The 19,501-nt window shown below is 47.7% G+C and overlaps 1 protein-coding gene across 2 annotated transcripts; it reads right to left on the minus strand.

Moving 5' to 3' along the window:
- Positions 1–12,524: 12,524 nt before the first annotated feature.
- Positions 12,525–15,553, minus strand: LOC124660779 (ADP,ATP carrier protein ER-ANT1-like). Of its 2 annotated transcripts, none has more exons than XM_047198608.1 (3): positions 15,326–15,553; positions 13,284–13,652; positions 12,525–13,172 (listed from the first exon to the last, which is right to left on the minus strand). In XM_047198608.1, the coding sequence occupies exons 1-3, from the start codon at positions 15,542–15,544 to the stop codon at positions 12,855–12,857; spliced, it is 906 nt and encodes a 301-aa protein (XP_047054564.1). In that variant the 5' UTR covers positions 15,545–15,553; the 3' UTR covers positions 12,525–12,854. The 2 variants fall into 2 exon arrangements, with proteins under 2 accessions (XP_047054564.1, XP_047054565.1); XM_047198609.1 differs by lacking the exon at positions 15,326–15,553 and adding an exon at positions 13,756–13,886.
- Between the last annotated feature and the right edge of the window lie 3,948 nt (positions 15,554–19,501).

Raw genomic sequence — 19,501 nt, forward strand, 5'->3', positions numbered from 1 at the left:
TCAATTGTGAGGATTGAGCCAGCGCAACTGCGGTTTGCATCCTCCTTTTTTCCTCTGCGATCACCAGCGATTCCGCTAGGTTTGATCCGGCAGACGCTGTTTCCAGTGAGACTTTGTAGTTTCCCACCACAGTTAGGGGTCCACGAGGTGCCGGCATCTTCATCTTGAGGTAAGCTGTATGAGTTGTGGCCATGAAAGCTGCCAATGCCGGTCTTCCCAGCAACGCATGGTAGGGACTGTCTAGGTCCACCACCTCAAACAGAATGTTTTCCACCCGGCAAATGTCACGTCCTCCGAAAGACACATCCACCCGGACTTTTCCTACCGGTGCACAGGACAGTCCCGGAACGATTCCATGGAATGTTGTGTGAGTTGGCTGCAACATGTTTTCGGTTATGCCCAGCGTACGCATTGTATGCTTGTACATGATGTTTATGCTGCTTCCATTGTCTATCAGCACTTTGCTGAATTTTACTCGAGTTTCTGGTCCTCTCATGATTGGGTCCACAACAAGAGCGTATCCACCCGGATTTGGCATGACTTTGGGGTGATCCTTGAACGACCAGGTGATTTCCTGATCTGACCACAGCATGTACTTGGGAACTGCCGGCATCACAGCGTTTACTTCCATAGAGCGGCGATGCACACTTTGCCTGTCGGTTGGCTCAGTGACAAAGACAACACAACACAAATGTGGGTCCTCGTAAACATTCCGGCCTAAAGGTGCCGGCGGAGGTGGTTGATCATGATTTTCCTCCACCCGGTTGACTTGCTGGTACTGTTGTACCGGTACGGTATTGGCTCCGGTAAGAGGTGGCGGTGGTGGTAATGGGTGCTGGTGTAGCATGTCGTGCGAGGGCGGCAGGATTGTGGAACAGCCATCTGCTTGCGCATCTTTTGCCACTCCTCTCAGCATCAAGTGCTTGATCCACGAACAATCTTTTGTCAAATGATTTGCCGGCTTCGATGGGTGCGGAGTGTGAAGCTTGCACGGCATGTCCATTGCCGCTTCCATGGTGTATCTCATGTGTTCTTGCCAATCTTTTTTCTGAGCCCATGGCTGCGATCCGGTTTTCTGCCTCTGATTTCCGCTGGGGCCAGAATTTTCCTGCACCGCAGCTACTTGCTGCGGACCATACCTTCGATCCGGGAAATCTTCCCTTCTTTTGTTATGCCGGTTGTCCCGATGTTGATCTTGCCGGGGTTGGTTTGACTGCGCCGGTTCAGCTTGCACAGCCGGTTGCAGTGGGTCTCCCAACGCATAGTTTTCCGCCACTCGCATCATTTCAGCCAATGTGCTTGGCATGTTTCTCTGCAGCCTTTGCCACAGTGGTGATCCTCTCCGGCATCCCTGACTGAACCAAGCAATTGCTTGTGCTTCAATCACTCCTTCACACGTGTTTCTCATTGAGTTCCACCGGGTGAGATAGTCCCGGTCTGTTTCACTTGCACGCTGCTGGCACAAAGCGAGCTGTCGGGGCCGGTTTGGCCTCTTGTAAGTGCTGCTGAAGTTGCTCACAAAGGCTTCTTCAAAATCCAACCATCCATTTATGCTTCCTGCCGGCAAGTTGTTAAGCCAGATGCGCGCAGGTCCTACCAGGTAGGACGGTATGATTCTTACCGCCCAACGCCGGTTTACTCCGCCACCAGCTACATAGACAGCTGTGACATAGTCCGCCAGCCAATCTTCCGGCTTGGTCGTACCATCATACGTTTTTGTGTCTCGGGGCAACTGGAAATTGCATACCGGTGGCTCTTCTCCCATGATTCGTGGGCCAAAGCACCTAGGTCCAGGGGGACCCTCAGATTCGATCATCTCGGAAAGATGCACTCTGTCCAGCCTGTGCCTCGCATCCCGGCTTGGCAAGCATCTTTCCCCCACGCGTTCCCCCAAGGGGTTCCGGTAGGCTCTGATTCATTCCACCTCGGAATCTCCTTCTTCATATCTTTCCGGTTCAGCGGCTCTTGCCTGCCGGTACCTTGGCGGTCGCATTTCTTCTTCAGCATACGCTGCCCTTGCAGCTCGATAATTTTGCCCGGTTTCGTGTCTACCGGCATGATTGTTTCCGGCATAGCCATAGCCGTTTCCGGCATAACCACGACCTGCTCCATAGCTTTTTTCTCCGGCATTATGTGGCCCGGCTTTTTGTTTTCCGGCAAGAACCGGATCATACACGGTCATCTGCCACGCATTCATTTCTTTTTCTCTTCTTTTATCCGGATGAGGGGACGAAGCCTGCCCCTGGGACTTGCTTCCGGCAACTTTTGTCGACCGGATCGATTTTGACTCTAGCGCTGCTTTGTTCATTCTAGCAAGCTCATCATTTTGTGCCTGTATGGTGTCAAGCAGCTCTCTAACTCTATCTTGCTGCTTTGCCAGAGCCTCACCGGATAACGAATCACACATCTCCATAGTGGCTTTAGCAGCTTTTATAGTTTTATCCGGACTACTGTACTTCGGTTTCTCTACGATGCTCACAGATGCAGAGGTACTTTTGCCAGCATGAATTTCCTTACGCAAATCCTGATCTAGATTGCGAGCCTTAAGCCGGTTTTCCGGCATCCTAGCAGCATGAGCACTAACTGAAGCAAAGCCATGGGCAGCGTTATACTCACGTAGGGTCAGGTTCAGCTCGCGCTGCGCCTGGAGGATGTTTGCGCCGCCGGAAAGCAGCGCCTTGCGTGTCTCCTCTAGCTGCGCTTGGGCCGCAGCCGGATCGATGTTCCGCGCGATGGGCGTCGCCAGCACGTTCATCGCTGCTTGGAGTGGCGTTTCCGGTGGTGCTGAAGATGCTCCCGCGGCGCCTGCGTCGCGCTCCAGCGGAGGCTTGGCCGGGCGGGTCGATGCCGCACGGCCAGCGCCTTCCTCCACAACGTCCTTGCCGGCGCCGGCCACGCCAGCCATCATGACCTCCACGCTGCCGGCGGCGCGGCCAGCACATAGCCACCTTGGCGGATTCGGTGCCACCAGCACCGGCGAGAGGCACTGGCGCACAGGGACGGTGCCGAAGTAGATGCGGTGGCTGCCGAACTCGATGATGCGGCCGTTCTTGGGGAACTTACCGCCGTTGGCGAAGCAGCCTGCGTTGTCGTTGATGAAGTCCATGGCGTAGATGTTCCGTACGAGCGCGGACACCGTTCGCTCGCCATCGACGTCGAGGAGGCCCGCCCGAATATGGACTCCGGCAAGCGCCTCTCTCGCCCCACGGTGGGCGCCAACCGTCGTCGTGGTGAACGGACGGATGCCATAGGATGGCTTAAGTTGGGGCCGAGTTGGACGCTAGAGGATTCGGGGGAGGGTTTTGGATCAGGTAGGACGAACTTCCGGGTGCTTTCCTCAAGAACTTGGCCAAGGCCAGAGGTAGAAGAAGAGAGACACAAGGATGAACTCCGTTTTAGATCTTCTCTATTCCATGAACAAGGTTACAGGAAGTTTTCATACACATATGCTCGTATTATCTCGTCGTCGCCCGTGAAGGAGGCTGCCCCCTCTCCTTATATAGGGGAGAGGGTGGCTTACAAGGGAAGAAACCCTAACGGCATCTTTGAACAGACAAACTACTTTACAAAGCTACTTTATAAAGCTACTTTAATCATAGGTGACGCCGGTATCTTCTTTAATCAGGGAAGCTGATGTCCTCCGGTTGCTTTGGGCGTCACCATTGTCTTTTACGTCATGGCTTCGTTTAAAGCTACTTTGCTTAGCTCATCTTTGTCTTCTAGCTCCTGGGAGAATCTTTGACCAGCTTGCTGATACCGGTAGTCCGGTATCTTCTTAGCTCATTCCGGCATGCCTCTCTTTGGTCATACCGGTGTTGGCTTCCTTAGCCGAGAGCCTAAACTCACAGTTCCGGAATGAACATCAAACCGGTATCTTGACGGCTCAAGCCATCCGGTTTAGCATGCCTTTGGCATACCGGGGGTCATCCCCCCAACAAGGAACCTGAAGAAATTTTCTCCAAGGAGGAACCCAACGAAATTGTCTTCAAGAGAGAACCCGACGAAATCTTCTTCAGGGAGGACCCGACAAAATTGTCTTCAAGAGAGGACAGGACCCGACGAAGAATTTTCCTCAAGGAGGACCCGAAGAATTTTCCTCAAGGAGGACCCGAAGAAATTTTCTTCAAGGAGGAACTCGACGAAAATCTCTTCAAGGAGGAACCCGACAAAAAAAAAGAGAATGGAAAAATCTTCGAGTCAATATACTCGTCATTTATTCCAGTCGCATATTCGATGAAAAGCATACTTCAAGGAAGTCGATAAAGAAAGTTGAGCCTACACCCAAGTGCAAACACTCGCATGTAGCCTCGGGGGCTACTCCCATCGGGAGCGCTGGTCGCGCACCCGAAGAAATGAAATCAATATAGCAAGTCAATACAGAAGGAGCTTCAAGATCCTATTCGACAAAAGATAGCAACCCAGAAAAATGGTTCAACCTGAAGAAATAGAGCATTCCATTAGCCGAACAAAAGGCACTCGACAATATATTCTCAGAGCGCCTCAGTCGTGAATTAATCTCTGAATGCCGCAATACTTTGCGAAGGTAAGTCCCCAGGATCCGTTCTGCGCGGCGTGGCACCGCCTCTGACGGCGCTTTGCTACTTTTTTTCCGTATCAACAGATACGAAGAAAAATCCTAATGGACGCGTTAGGTACCCGATAAAACATGACTGGAATTCGGCATCTGGTAAGACCTTAAGCGGCACATGTCGAATTACGCCAGTATCCCGAATTCGTGTCCAGGGACGCGAGTTTGAAGTAGGTTTATACGGATTGCCACAAGTGCAATAACTGGTACCCGAGCTTTCGGATGAACCAGCCCTATTTACCAATATCCCTGTGCAATATAGAAGTCAAGAAAAATATAGTGTTTCCGTGCACTCGAAATATATGAAAAACAAATAAATGAAGTCTGGAGATTTTATCCGATTTCATCCTATTCTGCGACTCAAATAAATATAGCAAAGTTGTCTACCCAAAGCTTTGGCTTCATGAAGAAAGATGTATATCAAAATATACTCGACCCGAGTTTTCGTGTTTTTGTCTTGCAGGTAAAATATATAAATGTTTAGACTCAACTCGACTCTGCGACTCGAGTGGAGCCTACTCCCATCGGGAGCGCTGGATTGTATTAAGTCCTCTAACAGGAGTCGATAAAAAGAGGGGCTGCGCCTAGAAATATGGTCAAGGTCTTCATCGAGTAGTACAACTTGAGTCTATGCCCAAGTGCAAGCACTTGCCCATAGACTCGGGGGCTACTCCCATCGGGAGTGCTGCCGCGCACCCGATAGAAAAATAATTTCGAGAATCGTCGACATCATCTATGCTACACATGATCTACGACATGGACCTCGCCTTGTATTTCTTCAACTTCGGAGATGGTTATGCTTGGAGTCTCTACGCAAGTCTTCGACTTCCCTAGATACTCGGGGGCTACTGACATGGGTATACCCTTTGGGTACCCATTATTAGTATACCTAGCTCGGCTCGGCTCAATATGGAGAAGGCCCAACAAGGCAACCCGAAGAAGTAGTTGACTAGGACTCTTGTAAAACCCTAGGCTGGTTGCATATATAAAGCCAGCCAGGACACCCGAGAGAGGAGGACAACAGATAGACAACATAGCCCCGATACGGCGGCACCTTGTAAACATACATATGATTATATAGTGGATTGCTAGCAGCACGTAGGGATCCTCCACCGAGGGGACCCGAAGCTGGGTACATCGTGTGCCTAATCTCGCTCCCGGAATCTCCATCGTCGCTCTCTCCCGAAACCCAAGTCTACAATACGTAGGAATTGGCGAGGTGATCCCTCGTCACATAAAGTGTCATGTTTTATAAAAAATATTTTCTGCTTGTTACTAAATCACAGACACTAACCTACTTGCTCTTCGGGTACTCCATTTGTTGCTCATCCATTCCATAATTTGTGGTTTTATCTTAAGTTTGAACTAAAACCACAACAAGAATTATGGAAAAGAGGGGTTGTCGATAAAATGGATAGTAGTCACCGCACTTACAAGACACTTGGGTATTTATCGGACTTTGCAACAACTTACAAGAGATAGATACATTCGTATAGAAATATATATGGAAAAAGTATAGAACTTGTCATTACATACATTTGGGTAAAGAAGGCACATTGTCTTGGATGTGAATGCACATATTTTTTTCGAAATGGGAGCATCGCCCCAGCCTCTGCATCCAAAGGATGCACACAACTTTTCTTTATTAAATTATTCGCAAAACCTTACAAGGGAGATACAAAGATCAACTCGAAGCCACCTTTCCAGCGACAACTCGCTATACCTACAAGAGCGATGAAGGGGGGTGACCATGAACATGGTCATTACCCTAACAATACACCAACGCACATCATCTAAAACTGAATGCCTTCCCAAGCCGCCCATTGGCGGGTGAGAAGCACAACCAGTCAAGCGGACCCTGAGCGCACGCCATTACACACGCCACAGAAATCGCTACCGCCGTCTTCCTCGCACCCATCTTCAAGAGGGATCACCGCATTGACCTTGCCAGACCTGCCGTCGATGTCACCATGACGCCAGACAACCCCACCATCCTACATGTGTCCAGCAGTCCGCGCTCGTCTTCGATACCCTGCAGCTCCACGCCGCCAAGAATCATCGACATCAACGTGGTAGATGAACACCACTCCACTAAGATCCACCTCCATCCAGCCGCTGCTCCAAAAACGATGACCCAAGAGGTAGAACGACGCAGGAAGCACCGTCATCATCCGATCCGGGAGACCCGGATCTAGGGTTCCTCCCGGAGCAGCACAAGTGAGTAGCCGCAGACTGCGATGACGATGCCTTCAAGAAGGAAGCGACGCTTAACGCCGCTATCGCCCGCCAATTGTGGCACGGTTTTCACCGACAGCCGCGAGTCCCCAACTCGGCAAGAGCAAGCGGAGAGGCCAGCAAAGATGATGCCTTCGCAAGGGAATGGCGCCAATAGCCGCCAATAACGATGTCAAGGCGCGGTTTTCACCGATGGCCCCTTCACCGCTAGCTCGCCGTCGACTAGATCTTCATCGCCGAAGTAGACAGATCTCATGATCTGCCACCCCAACAACCAGCCGACCTCCTCCGACGAAGAAGGAAGCCACCACCACCAAACCCAGATCAGATCCTGGGCACCCTCTTTGACTCAGAGATAGCCAAGAGGAAACCCTGCAACCGCCGAAGGTCGGCAACGCCGCCGCCCGCCGAGGCCCGAAGGGCTCGGGGCCAATGACCACCACGAACATCGCCGATGCGTGATCTCCCCAATCACCGCCATCTCGGATTGTTGCCACTTGAAAGGAGTGGAGGGACGCCGCCGCACCCCGATCGTCAGGCTGAGGAAGCAGGCCGCCGCCGCCGCGCCGCAGGGGCTTTGCCCGGCGATGCTCCGGGCGACAGCGGTGGAGAGGAGACCGCGCAGAGGATGGTAGGGGAGGGAGGAAGGGACGCGCCGGCACGGCGTGGTGGCCGCCGCGCGGACGCGAGGGTTAGGGGCCCCTTTTTGTTGATGCGAAATGAACAGTAAATGCACATATAGATGTAAATAAACGCAGAATGCACACACGAAATAAAAAAATAAAAAAGCATGTGCATATCATGCACACACGTATGTGGAGATATGAGGGTCCAAAGCCATTGTAGGAGGTGGGAAAGAAAATGAGGAAAGTAGGGTGCACACATATATGTCTAAATTACAAAAAAAACATGTACAATACTATAAGTATAGAAAACATACCTTACTTGTGGAAATGCCCATACTTGGCTTGACGAAATAGTCTAGTCCATTAATATTTCAAGTGGTGTAAGCATGATTTGGAAGCTAAGAGTCTTCACATATTTGCATTTTGAAAGCAAAACCTAGAACTTTTGACTGGCTAGGAGCGAGGATACGCGAGTATCAGTTACATGGTTTCTCCCTTTCTATGATGGGAGTAGCATGTTTAACTAGGTATGTCTCCCTCCTTTGAGTGGAAACGGTAAAGTTTCATTGGTCAAGAAAATAAAGAGCAAGGACCATACGAATGAGGCCTAGACAAGGTAGGAATGGAGGAAATATGAAGGGTGTTGGGTCATCGTGTTGGGAGGATGCACGTAGGTGGCCGATGTCCAAATCAATAGTCAAACCAATTCTCAAGGGATATATGTCCCATTATGAGTGACCTTCCTACTTATTTATAATTCTCGAGCATTTTATTTGAGCTCCTTTTTCTTTCCCTGAAGCATAGATTTAGATAGTGCTTTCAGGCAACGAAATCTCAGTGTGTATGGAGGGGCGTGTTGATACCCACATAGCACGTGCAAGACAATGCACATGTGTAAGTGTAAAATAATGAAAAAATCATACGTGAGTAAAAAAAAGTGTGGCGGACTTGTTGCATATCTTCTAGGCATGGTGAATGTGCAAATTAGCTCATTTTGTTGCTATGTTAAGTGATGTATACAAGAAAGGAACGTCTCCAGGAAATGAATAATTTGAACTTAAGCCTAGATCCCCCCCCCCCCCAAGTCCCCAACTTTAGGTATAGAAAACGGTATTCATTAAATGATAATGAGGGCGTGATATGCCGTTTTTCCATGTCGGTAAGGGAGCAACATAGTTAACTAGCATGCGGCTTGAAGGCTCACAACGATGTATTATGCCATGAGCAGAAGAGGAGGTGAAATGGTATGAGAACGATGAGAAGCAGTCATCTGGATGGGGAATTTGAGCAGAGATGGAGTGATAGGCGGGAAGAATAACAACATATGATCATTTTAAAATTGTGACACACATCTGATTTATGTCTCAACGTGGGTGGCTTTTTGGTGAGTATATATGAAGGTAGTTTATTTTATTCGGTCTTATGTGCGTATTTTCCTCTTTGGTTAAAGCACAAACGTATGTAACAACGCTTTTAATGGACGTTCCAGACATTACATATTAATAGATATATACTACTCCCTCTCATCCATATTAAGTGCCACTAATTTTGTACCAAGTTGTACCAAGGCTGCTACATTTAATATAGATTTGAGGGAGTAGATCTAAATATGCCACTAAGCTAGCCCTATACATCGACTAGGTAGCTTCATGGATATTCATGGATACAACTTTACACCAAGGATGATCGATACTCCCAACTTTGGTACTTGTCAAGGATGAGTTTTGGATCTCAGTCGTTGGTCGGCCTAGGGACGTACTTTCGGAGCCAGATTTGGCGGTACCTGATGGTGATCTCGACAAGCCTCTGCCTGTTGATCACGAGCATTGTAAAAACTTTAATGTAAGGATAAGACCATGCACACATGCAAGTGTAAAAGAATGGAAAATCATGCGCAAGTAAAGAAGTGCAGTGTACCTGTCGTATATCTTCCACACGCATCTTGATAAAATGTGCAAATGCTAACTTTATCATTATTTTAAGTGGTTTATGAAAGAAAGGGAAGCTAAGGGTCTCTAGCAAACGCCTTATTTTAACTTAAACTTAGAACTTTTACCCAATTTAGTTTTGGAGAGAAAACGAATCGTCATCAAAGGATAATGAGGAGATGATGTGCTATTTTTCTATGCCTTTATGCGAGAAACACACTTAATTAGGCATGTGCATTGAAGGTTTCCAACCACGTGCTACGCCATGAATAGAAGAGGAGGCGAAATGCAACGAGGACGACGAAAACAAGCAACTGGATGGGAAAAGTGAGCATGGCGGAACAATGGCGGGAAGGCGAACAACTAATTATGACAAGCATTTAAATTATGTCTCAATGTGGTTGAATATTGGATAACATGTATATATGAAGGTGGTTATTGCATTTGGTCTTATTGGTGTATTTTCATCTTTGGTTAAAGCACAAACTTATATAAAAACCTTTGTAATATTATTTCTAGGCATCACATATAAATAGATACATACTAGATCCAAAGATCTAATAAGCTAGCCTTGTACAAGGACTAGCTAGCTACATAGATATTTGTCGATACAACTATATAAGAAATAAGAAGGTAGATCGATACTTTCAACCCTCCGGGTACTTGGTAAAGATGAGTTTTGGATCTCAGTCGTCTGTAGGCCTGGGGACGTACTTGCGGAGCCACATCTGACGGTACCCAATGGTGATCTTGACGAGTCTCTGTCCGTTAAGCACGAGCCTCACGAACGCCTCACTCTTGAAGATGATGCGGCCATACATCGGCGTGTTACCACCTGCTGTCTTCTCCATTAGCACCCTCACAACACAGTCACCCCACTTCCTGAATGCCAATTATAAATATAAGTACGATCCAATACTAGTATATGAGGCATTTTTTCCTATGCATATATAAAATATTAAATATATATTCGAATGATGTACTTACTGTCTGAAGTATTCGAAGATCTCTTCACGATCGATAGGCATGCCCTTGGAGAAGGTGATGAACATGGAGCGACAGTCCTCCGACACAGCCACCGGCTCACTGCTATACAACGCCATCAGCTCCGGTGGGTTGCCAACAAGCCCAGTCTGGTACCTCATGAGCAACACATGCAGCCGATCATCAAATATGAGCTTGCCAACACCGTCGAGGATATCAGCCACTCCCCTCACAACGAGGTCTTGGTGGAAGGCAAAGAAGCGTGGGTCGACATTGCCATCCTGGCAGAGCGCAGATATGAGCGGGATGGCGGGGACCATGGGCTCCTGATGGCGGAGGCAGTCGAGGATGCCGTTGGCCTCGGCGGCGACAGTGGCGACAGCGGTGGGGCTGATGCTGGGTACGTGGTGGATGGCGGAGACGGTGCCCTGGTCCAGCCAAACCAGCAGAGCTACCGCGTTCTTGGCCTGCTCCGGGTTGCCGCAGATGGATACGAACCGCTCGTACGCTTGTCGTGCCACGCTGTACATGTACAACACCTCGCGCACAGTCATACTACCCGCCATTGCTGATTGCAAGGGAAGCTAGAGAGCTCTCTATGGAAGGAGAAGAAGGCCGGCCAAGGAGGAAGCTACAGAGCTGATGGATGAATGGCCGGCGGTGGAGGTGGTATTTGAAGCTGCTCCGATCCACCGACGCGTCTCTGGTAGTTAATTAGGTGCCGAAAATGGAAACCCAGCGCGGGAAGCAGCTGCGAGAAATTGTTTCAAACCAATTTGGTTTTACATCCTAAATTAGTAGCGACATGCAGGTAACCTCCAAGCGGAAAAAATATATGTACGCTACTAGACAATGGATATGGATTCATAGGTATGTAATACAGGTATCCTACTATAGTTTTATGGCGAATTTTCTTTTGTGGTGCTAAAGTATACCTTTGGTACCAATCAATTCTTTTGTACTCGTGATTATATTGTTTTTGGTACTATTTAATACCGGGATTGGCATGGAAAACTCATATGTGTTCATATGTGCCTTGCGTATACATCAGTTTTTGGTACTAATTAATACCGGGTTTAACAGCCACACACTTCCGCCTGCTACATTCCCCCTCCTCGACCGCTCACCTCGTTCATCCTTCCTCCATTGTTCATCTTGACGGTGCAACACTTGTTAGGCCCTAAGCCCTTTGTCTCAACACGTGCTCCCTATATTTTTCTATTTTATATACATATATAGAACCCGTCATGTTTTCATATCTAATTGTGAATCCGGACACAAATGAATTTCCAATTTTAAAGTTGTCACCTCTAAATTATATAACGTACACGCCCACATCACCCACTCTGACCGTAGTTCACTTACTTGCCGCCCTACACCCTCTCTCCCTTGACCCACAATCCTTTATCGTCACTAGCACAAGCATCAAGTAGGAACACCGCCATAATATCGCCTCGTTAAGCTTGTTAGTACGGAGCATATCTAGCATTTTCTACAGGAGTAGCACATCTAACTAATGCTCCCTCCTTGTATTAATATAAGATATTTTAGGTATTTTTAAAATAGATTAGATACAAATTAAAGTAAGTGAACCTACATATTAAAAATTAAATAGATACAAACTAAAATAAGTGAACAAAAAAATTTAAACATCTTACATACCCAAACAGAAAGAGTAGATTTGAGAATTCAAAACCGCCCAGATCTCAAAGGCACAACCCAACATGTATGCACGATATGTTATGCATGGTTTATTTTGCTAGCAAAATAAGGATTTAGCTAACACAAAAATAAGGATTTTTCTAACAAAAAAATAAGGATTTAGCTAGCAAAATAAACTATGCATAACACATCGTGTATGTATGCACAACACCACCCCAGACCCCACCCAAACAATTCCCCCAAAAGGCCTTTTGGGCCGCATACCAAAATTTGGGCTCCTGCCGACGCATTTTGCTTCATGTAAAATGCAACTCCACTGCTGAAAATGAATGATACTCTCGGTCCTTCTCGACCGCCCCCTGTTAAAAAAATCCTGAAGAATAGCGTCTAACCAGGGAGTAGAAGAACTGAAACCTCCGACACTGAGAACATGAAACTTCAAAAAGATGATGAATAGGAAACAGCCTGTAACACACGAGGATGAAGATTTAAAAACTGCTCTGAAATCGAAAATTAGCATTCCACTGATCACTGAATTATGCACATTCTATCCACAAGTGTTTTCTACATTTTACATTCACCGTGTACTGTGGACAGCAACTTTAGCCTCCGTATTAATTTACATTTGAAGGCTCAAGTCGAATCGCCATGATGTTCAAAGCTCAAGAGACCCGCCTGCACGAAATGTTTCTGGCCATCCGTTCCCACCAACTGCTGTGAAACCGATGTAGTCAAGAGTTTTGGTCTACTACCAGTTTCATGTAATTGTTGCTGTGCGGCCACCTCAGACTGAACAGCCCAGGATCAGCCTACATCATACCTATATGCGTGTCATTTCAACGCCCCTTGTTTCATCTTGCTCTCGAACTTGTAGTCATGCTGGCCTGCGAGCCGCTGGAGCTGGTCGTACCCAGAGAGAACTCCAGCTCCGGCCATTCCTGAGAGGATATTTGCACCAACCCCTCGAAACAGCGTGAAGAACCCTTCTGTGGCAACTATGTGTTTTACGGCATGGAAGGCGTTCCTGTATTTGAACGGTTGCAATGATGTCAACATCATTCTTCGTCGGAGTGTGTCGAATGGATAGGCGCAAGCCCCAGAGAATGTAGTTATTGACCATCCCAAGGCGAAACTGGCCAGGAAATTTCCCTGCAAATGTATCCAACAGAAAAGTAATTCAGTGTGTGTGTGTGTGTGTGTGTCAACTTGATTCCGTGCGCAAGAACATCATATATGCAACAAGAGTGAATTAAGTGTTACCTCCAGCGGGCCTACTAGGACGAGGGGCTTCATGGTGTCATAGATGCCAAAATAGAGACCCCGGTATAGAGTGATACCAACAATAGACACGCTGAAGCCTCGGTACAGTCCAGGAATACCATCAGTTTTGAGTGTCTTCCTGTAGACATCTAGCAACCCCCTGAACTGACGCTTGTTTTGTCGAGATTCAATTGCGTCAGTAGCTAGCCGTGTCCGTGCATAGTCCAGATGGTATAGCAGTGACGACGTTGTAGCTCCTGCAGCACTGCCGCATGCTACATTTCCAGCTAGCCATTTCCACTTCCCGTCCTTCTCCTTGTCATAGCCGAAGAGACTCTTGAAGTAGCCTTTGAACGCAAAGTTACAAGCCTGCACAGGAAGTGCACGAGTGAGGCATCATTATTCCATTTTCTGAAATGTAGAGGTTTTTCAGGGCAAAATTGTTTTTCTCATTTTAAAGAAGGGTACATACATCAATACATGTACAGAGGGTCATGTTTGGTAGTTCAGCATGAAAAGGAATGTGGTTCTCATTCTTAGCTATAATAAAGCACCTGCAGAACATACACAACAGCAGCAGCGTAAGTTTCTTCTACAATACCAAACTATACGCACAGTAGCTACTTTCCTAATTCCACTTTATACAGCGCCCATCAGAATCAATGATGAAAAACATGGCTATTTAGAACTATAGTAAGCGGCTGTAAAATCATGGCTACAGAACTATGGTAAATAGTGGTAAGTCAGCAGCATCACCATGGTTTTTTTATATTGCCACCAAAAACGAGCAGTCGACCAATTCTTATTCTGTTCAAGACACAAGATCTCAGTTTTTTTCTTGTAAAGCTACCAGGAACTCTTTCACACCTAACCAATCAGACTGTAAGCCATTCCTGCTCCCAGTACTAGGTATAAAATTAGAATTGGCCAAAAGGTGGGGACATTATATTCTGTAGAGAGAAAAAAGATCTCGTGAAGTGTTGCAAGCAACATCGATTTTTTTCATACCCAGAGTTGCAAGCAATATCGATTTTTTTCATACCGCAAAGTTACAGGCCTACACAGCAAATGCGCAAATGAGCCTTCGTTCCTCTTTTAAACTGCAAAGTTTTTTCATGACAGTAAAGTGTTGACTCAATTCAAATAATTAAGAGGACGTGCAATGAGGGTCATGTACTCATGTTTGATGGTTGAACGCGAAACAGAATGCAGGTCTCGCTCTTAGCTATTACACAGAACCTTCAAAAAATGATTGCAACAGCAGAAGCATAAGTCTCTTCTGCAAAAGCGAACTATCTGCACACTAGGTATTTTCCTAATTCCACTCTATACAGTATACAGTACCCATGAGAATCGATCAGGAGTATGGCTATAGACATTCAGTAACGGTAGTGCATATACCAGTAAGTCGCCCATATATGGTTCGGCTGCATAACCATTATCAGAGTACACCCTGTGTGACCATGAACCCTTGATATTCCTCTAACATCTACGCATTCCAGAAAGTCTGTGCCTCTGAAGCGCGGTGTATGCATTGTTGATGTGAATGCGGGATCTTGATTATTCATATTGAGAGGGGTGGCAATATTTTGTGTGTGTCATCTCTGCATTTTTTGATAAATCTGGTAGGAACTCTTTCACACCCAACCGATCGATTGTAATCCATTATTACTGGTTTCTAGTGCTAGATATAAAATTAGAATAGGCCAAGAGGAAGGGGACAATGTATCTTGTGGCGTGAAAAGATGCGAGCCACTTATTATTTTGTTTTTTTAACGAAGCAGGGTTCTGAGGCCACAAAAATTATTTGTGGGTGGAGAGAATCAGCAGATAACCCCCACTCAATCAGCCCACGGGCATCATTATGCTGCTGCACTCACTAAATCTACCGAAGCCTGTCTGATTGTCTGCACTAAATCTAGTCCAGTTCAGACACCGATCAATCGCTTGCCAGAGCAGCTGATGCAACCAATCGAGAATGCAGAACGAAAGATGGATGGATAAAACCAACAAAGGAGGTACTATCGGGTAGGCAGCGAGACCTGCGTTGGGAAGTATCGGATGACGTTGGCCTGGTTCCCGCGCCAGAGCGCGGCGGCGCCCTCCTCGCGGAGCACGCGCGCGAAGGCGTCGACGATGCCCGCGTAGGGGCGCGTGAGGCTCCCGCGGCGCAGCATCTCCGCCTGGTTCTGCAGCAGCAGCTTCACGCGCTCCACCGGCGCCGCCCCCGTCTTGGCCACCACGGCCGCCGCGCCGCCCATCGCGAAGTCCGCCGCCGCCCTCCTCGCCGTGCGCCGCTGCTGGTGGTGGTGGTGCTCGTCCCCGGCGCTCGTGCCGGCCGCCGCCGCCGCAGCGCCCATTGGCGGCGGTGGTGCGAGCGCTAGTGGGAGAGTTGGTGGCGTGGCGTGGCGTGGGAGGGGAGAGGAGTGGGGCAGGATGTGGTCTCTTGTCTTTGTCTCTCAGCTCGATCGGTGGAGAGACGGAGACGAGGACGATAGATGTTTGTTTGCTGTGGCCCAGCCGAAATCTGGCCTGTTTGACTGACAAATCTGTTCAGCTTGTTGAGATTGCACAATTTTTTGGATATACTCCCTCCGTCCCTTTTTAATTAACTTGGGGGAGAAAAACGTTTCACAAATGTCATTTTACAGTCCAGTCCTGCATATTTCAAAACATAACAAAAAAATACTCTCAGATCTGATCGGTCAGTCCCGGATCCATTCGCCGTCCAGACGGAATCGATCGATCGATCGTCACCTGGAGCGGCAGCTCCACCACGCGCTGGAGCTGGAATCGATCCGTCAGCTCCACCACGCGCTGGAGCTGGAATCGATCCGTCGGCTCCACCACGCGCGGCAGCTCCACCACGCGCTGGAGCTGGAATCGATCCGTCGGCTGGAATCGATCGATCGATCGTTAGCCTCCGGCGCCATGCTCTCCACGCCTGGCTGGAGCGGCGGCTCCGCCACGCACATATGCACGGTTCTCCTCGCCCGGCTCTGCTCGGCAGCGCTGCGGAGCGGCGGCTCCACCGGGCGCCTCCGCCTAGTTCTCCTCGGCCACCTCCTGCTAGGCAGCTGCGCTGCGGCGCGGCACCGCCACCCGCCTCCGCTCGCTTCTCCTCGGCCCCTCTCCGCTCGACGGCCTCCACTCGCTTCTCCTCGGGCCCCTCCCTGCTCGGCAGCTGCCGGAGCGACAGCTCCGCCACCCGCCTCCGCCTCCTCCTCGTCGACACCCTCCTGGAGAACCGCTTGCCTCAAATTGGCTCCGCCGCCCGCCTCCCCTTATTCAAGCTCGCCAGCCTCCAGTTCGCCACACTTCTCGCCACGCTCCTTCATCTGGCAGCGGCAGCCGCAGCTCGTCTTGCGGCAGCGGCAGCTCGTCTTCATCTGGCAGCGGCAGCTCGTCTTCATCCAGCAGCGCCAGCTCATCTTCATCCGGCAGTGGCAGCTCATCTTCATCCAGCAGTGGCAGCTCGTCAAGGTTATATTCTGATCATTGCAAGTGCCACATGGTTACCAATTCAAATCTTGTAAAGAAATTTTGTACCGGTACAAAACATATTGCTCACCGTAGTGTAAAGTTGTGTGTATAACTCATGCAAATTATCAAAGACACTCATGCATTGTTCAGGTTGATTTCAGAAATTTACAAATAACCTACTCAGACAGTTGAGATCATTAAAGCACACCAACCATAAAATTTGTAGAGTCTGTTTGCAACTGCAAGTTACAGTACTGGTGCTTCAATTCTATCGACGATAGCCAAACATATTTTGTTAATCGACAGCAGCCGATAGATCTTCACAACTGCACATTCAGAGATCATAAAGTTGTGCGATCAGTATCATGATAACTCTATTTAAACAGATCACAACAGATAGATCTTCATGACAGTAAACAAACCACATCTGGTATATACTCAAATAATCATGACTTTTAACTGTATCTAGATACTGTATAATACAACATCAAATAATCATGACTCTGTTTGAACAAATCACCACAGACAGACCTTCTAATTTTATATCTAAACAGATCGCAGTCGATATATCATCATAAGTGTACCTAACACTAAAAGTATCAGCTATCCCGTTTAAGTGAATGATCAAACAGATCTCAATACAAATTTGCAAACGACTAGCCATCAAACACTACAAGAAAAGTTGCCATGGCCGACGAAGTTGAAGTCGCGCCGTGGTTGCTGGTGTACCATGGCCGACGATTTTTGGTCTGTCCGTTGTGCATGTCAAAACGTTTTTTTTCTCGTTTTTGAGGCCACCTAGCCCGACGAAAACGGCCAAAACGTGGCGTATGGTGTCCCGGGACGTGGTGCATCTCGAATTCTTGGGTTCGCCGGCCGAGTCAACGCAAATCCGCACCGCCGAGGGATGTAGGGCCCAGATGGCAGCCTCTCTGTCATTGTTTTTTTTCTCGATCGCGCCATCTCGTTCAACGCTCTCCGATCGAGCCGTTTACGATGCAGGATCATGGGTCCCGCATGTCATTCTCTATGAACCAAAATTCTTTCTATTCTTGAATTTTTTTTGACCCCCTGATTTCTGGCTACTTCCTTTTTCTTTTGATCCATTGCCGCCTTGGAAACGTTGAGACCGCTGCTGCTAATTGGGACCCGCATGTCATCCTCTATGAGCAATTAACTTTCTTTTCTTGGAGTTTTTTTTGGCACCTCAAATTTGGTCACTTGCCTTTTTCTTTCGATTCCCTGCCGCCTCTCAAACGGTGATACCGCTGGCTAAATGGGACCCGCATGTCATCCTCTATGTACTATAAAACTTTCTTTTCTTGGATTTTTTTTGGCACCTCATATTTGGTCACTTACCTTTTTCTTTCGATCCCCTGCCGCCTCTCAAACGGTGAGACCGCTCGTTGCTAAATGGGACCCGCATGTCATCCTCTATGTACTATAAAACTTTCTTTTCTTGGAGTTTTTTTGGCACCTCATATTTGGTCACTTGCCTTTTTTCTTTCGATCCCCTGCAGCCCTCAAACGGTGATACCGCTGCTGCTAAATGGGACCCGCATGTCATCCTCTATGTACAATCAAGTTTCTTTTCTTGAATTATTTTTGGCTCCTGATATTTGGTCACTTGCCTTTTTCTTTCGATCTCATGCCACGTTGAGGACCACTGCGGGCTCATGGGACCCGCATGTCATCCTCTATGTACTATAAAACTTTCTTTTCTTGGATTCTTTTTGGCACCTCATATTTGGTCACTTGCCTTTTTCTTTCGATCCCTGCCGCTTCTCAAACGGTGATACCGCTGCTTGCTAATTGGGACCCGCATGTCATCCTCTATGTACAATCGGATTTCTTTTCTTGAATTATTTTTGGCTCCTCATATTTGGTCACTTGCCTTTTTCTTTCGATCTCATGCCACGTTTGAAACGTTGAGGACCCTCGTTGGCTCATGGGACCCGCATGTCATCTTCTATGTGCTATAAAAGTTTATTTTCTTGGGTTTTTTTTCACCCTCTGATTTTTGGCTATTTCCTTTTTCTTTTGATCCCCTGCCGCCATGGAAACGTTGAGTAAGCTGCTGACTCATGGGACCCGCATGTCATCCTCTATGTACAATCAACTTTCTTTTTCTTTTGATCTCAAGCCGCATTTTAAACGTTGAGACCGCTGCTGCTAATTGGGACCCGCATGTCATCCTCTATGTACAATAAAGTTTTTTTCTTGGATTATCTTTGGCTCCTGATATTTTGTCACTTGCCTTTTTCTTTCGATCTCATGCCGCCTTTGAAACATTGAGTAAGCTGCTGGCTCATGGGTCCCGCATGTCATCCTCTACGAACAATAAAAGTTTCCTTTCTAGGAGTTATTTTTGACCCCTAATTTCTGGCTATTTGCCTTCTTCTTTTGATCTCCTGCCCCCTTTGAAACGATGAGGACGCTGTTGGTAGGTCGGTCCCACATGTCATCCTCTGTGAACAATAAAAGTTTCCTTTGATGGATTTATTTTGAACCCCTAATTAATTTCCGGATATTTCCTTTTTTTTCCTTTGATCCCCTGCCGCCTTGGAATCGTTGAGGATGCTGCTGCCTCATGGGTCCCGCATGTCATCCTCTCAGAACGGTAAATGTTTCTTTTCTTGGATTTTGTTTACCAAATGATTTTTGGCTTATATTTTATTTCGATCTTCTGTCGCCTTTAAAACGTTGAGGACGCTGCTGGCTCACGGGTCCCACAT

This window comes from Lolium rigidum, chromosome 6 (genome assembly GCF_022539505.1).
Source record: "Lolium rigidum isolate FL_2022 chromosome 6, APGP_CSIRO_Lrig_0.1, whole genome shotgun sequence".
Classification (NCBI taxonomy): domain Eukaryota; kingdom Viridiplantae; phylum Streptophyta; class Magnoliopsida; order Poales; family Poaceae; genus Lolium; species Lolium rigidum.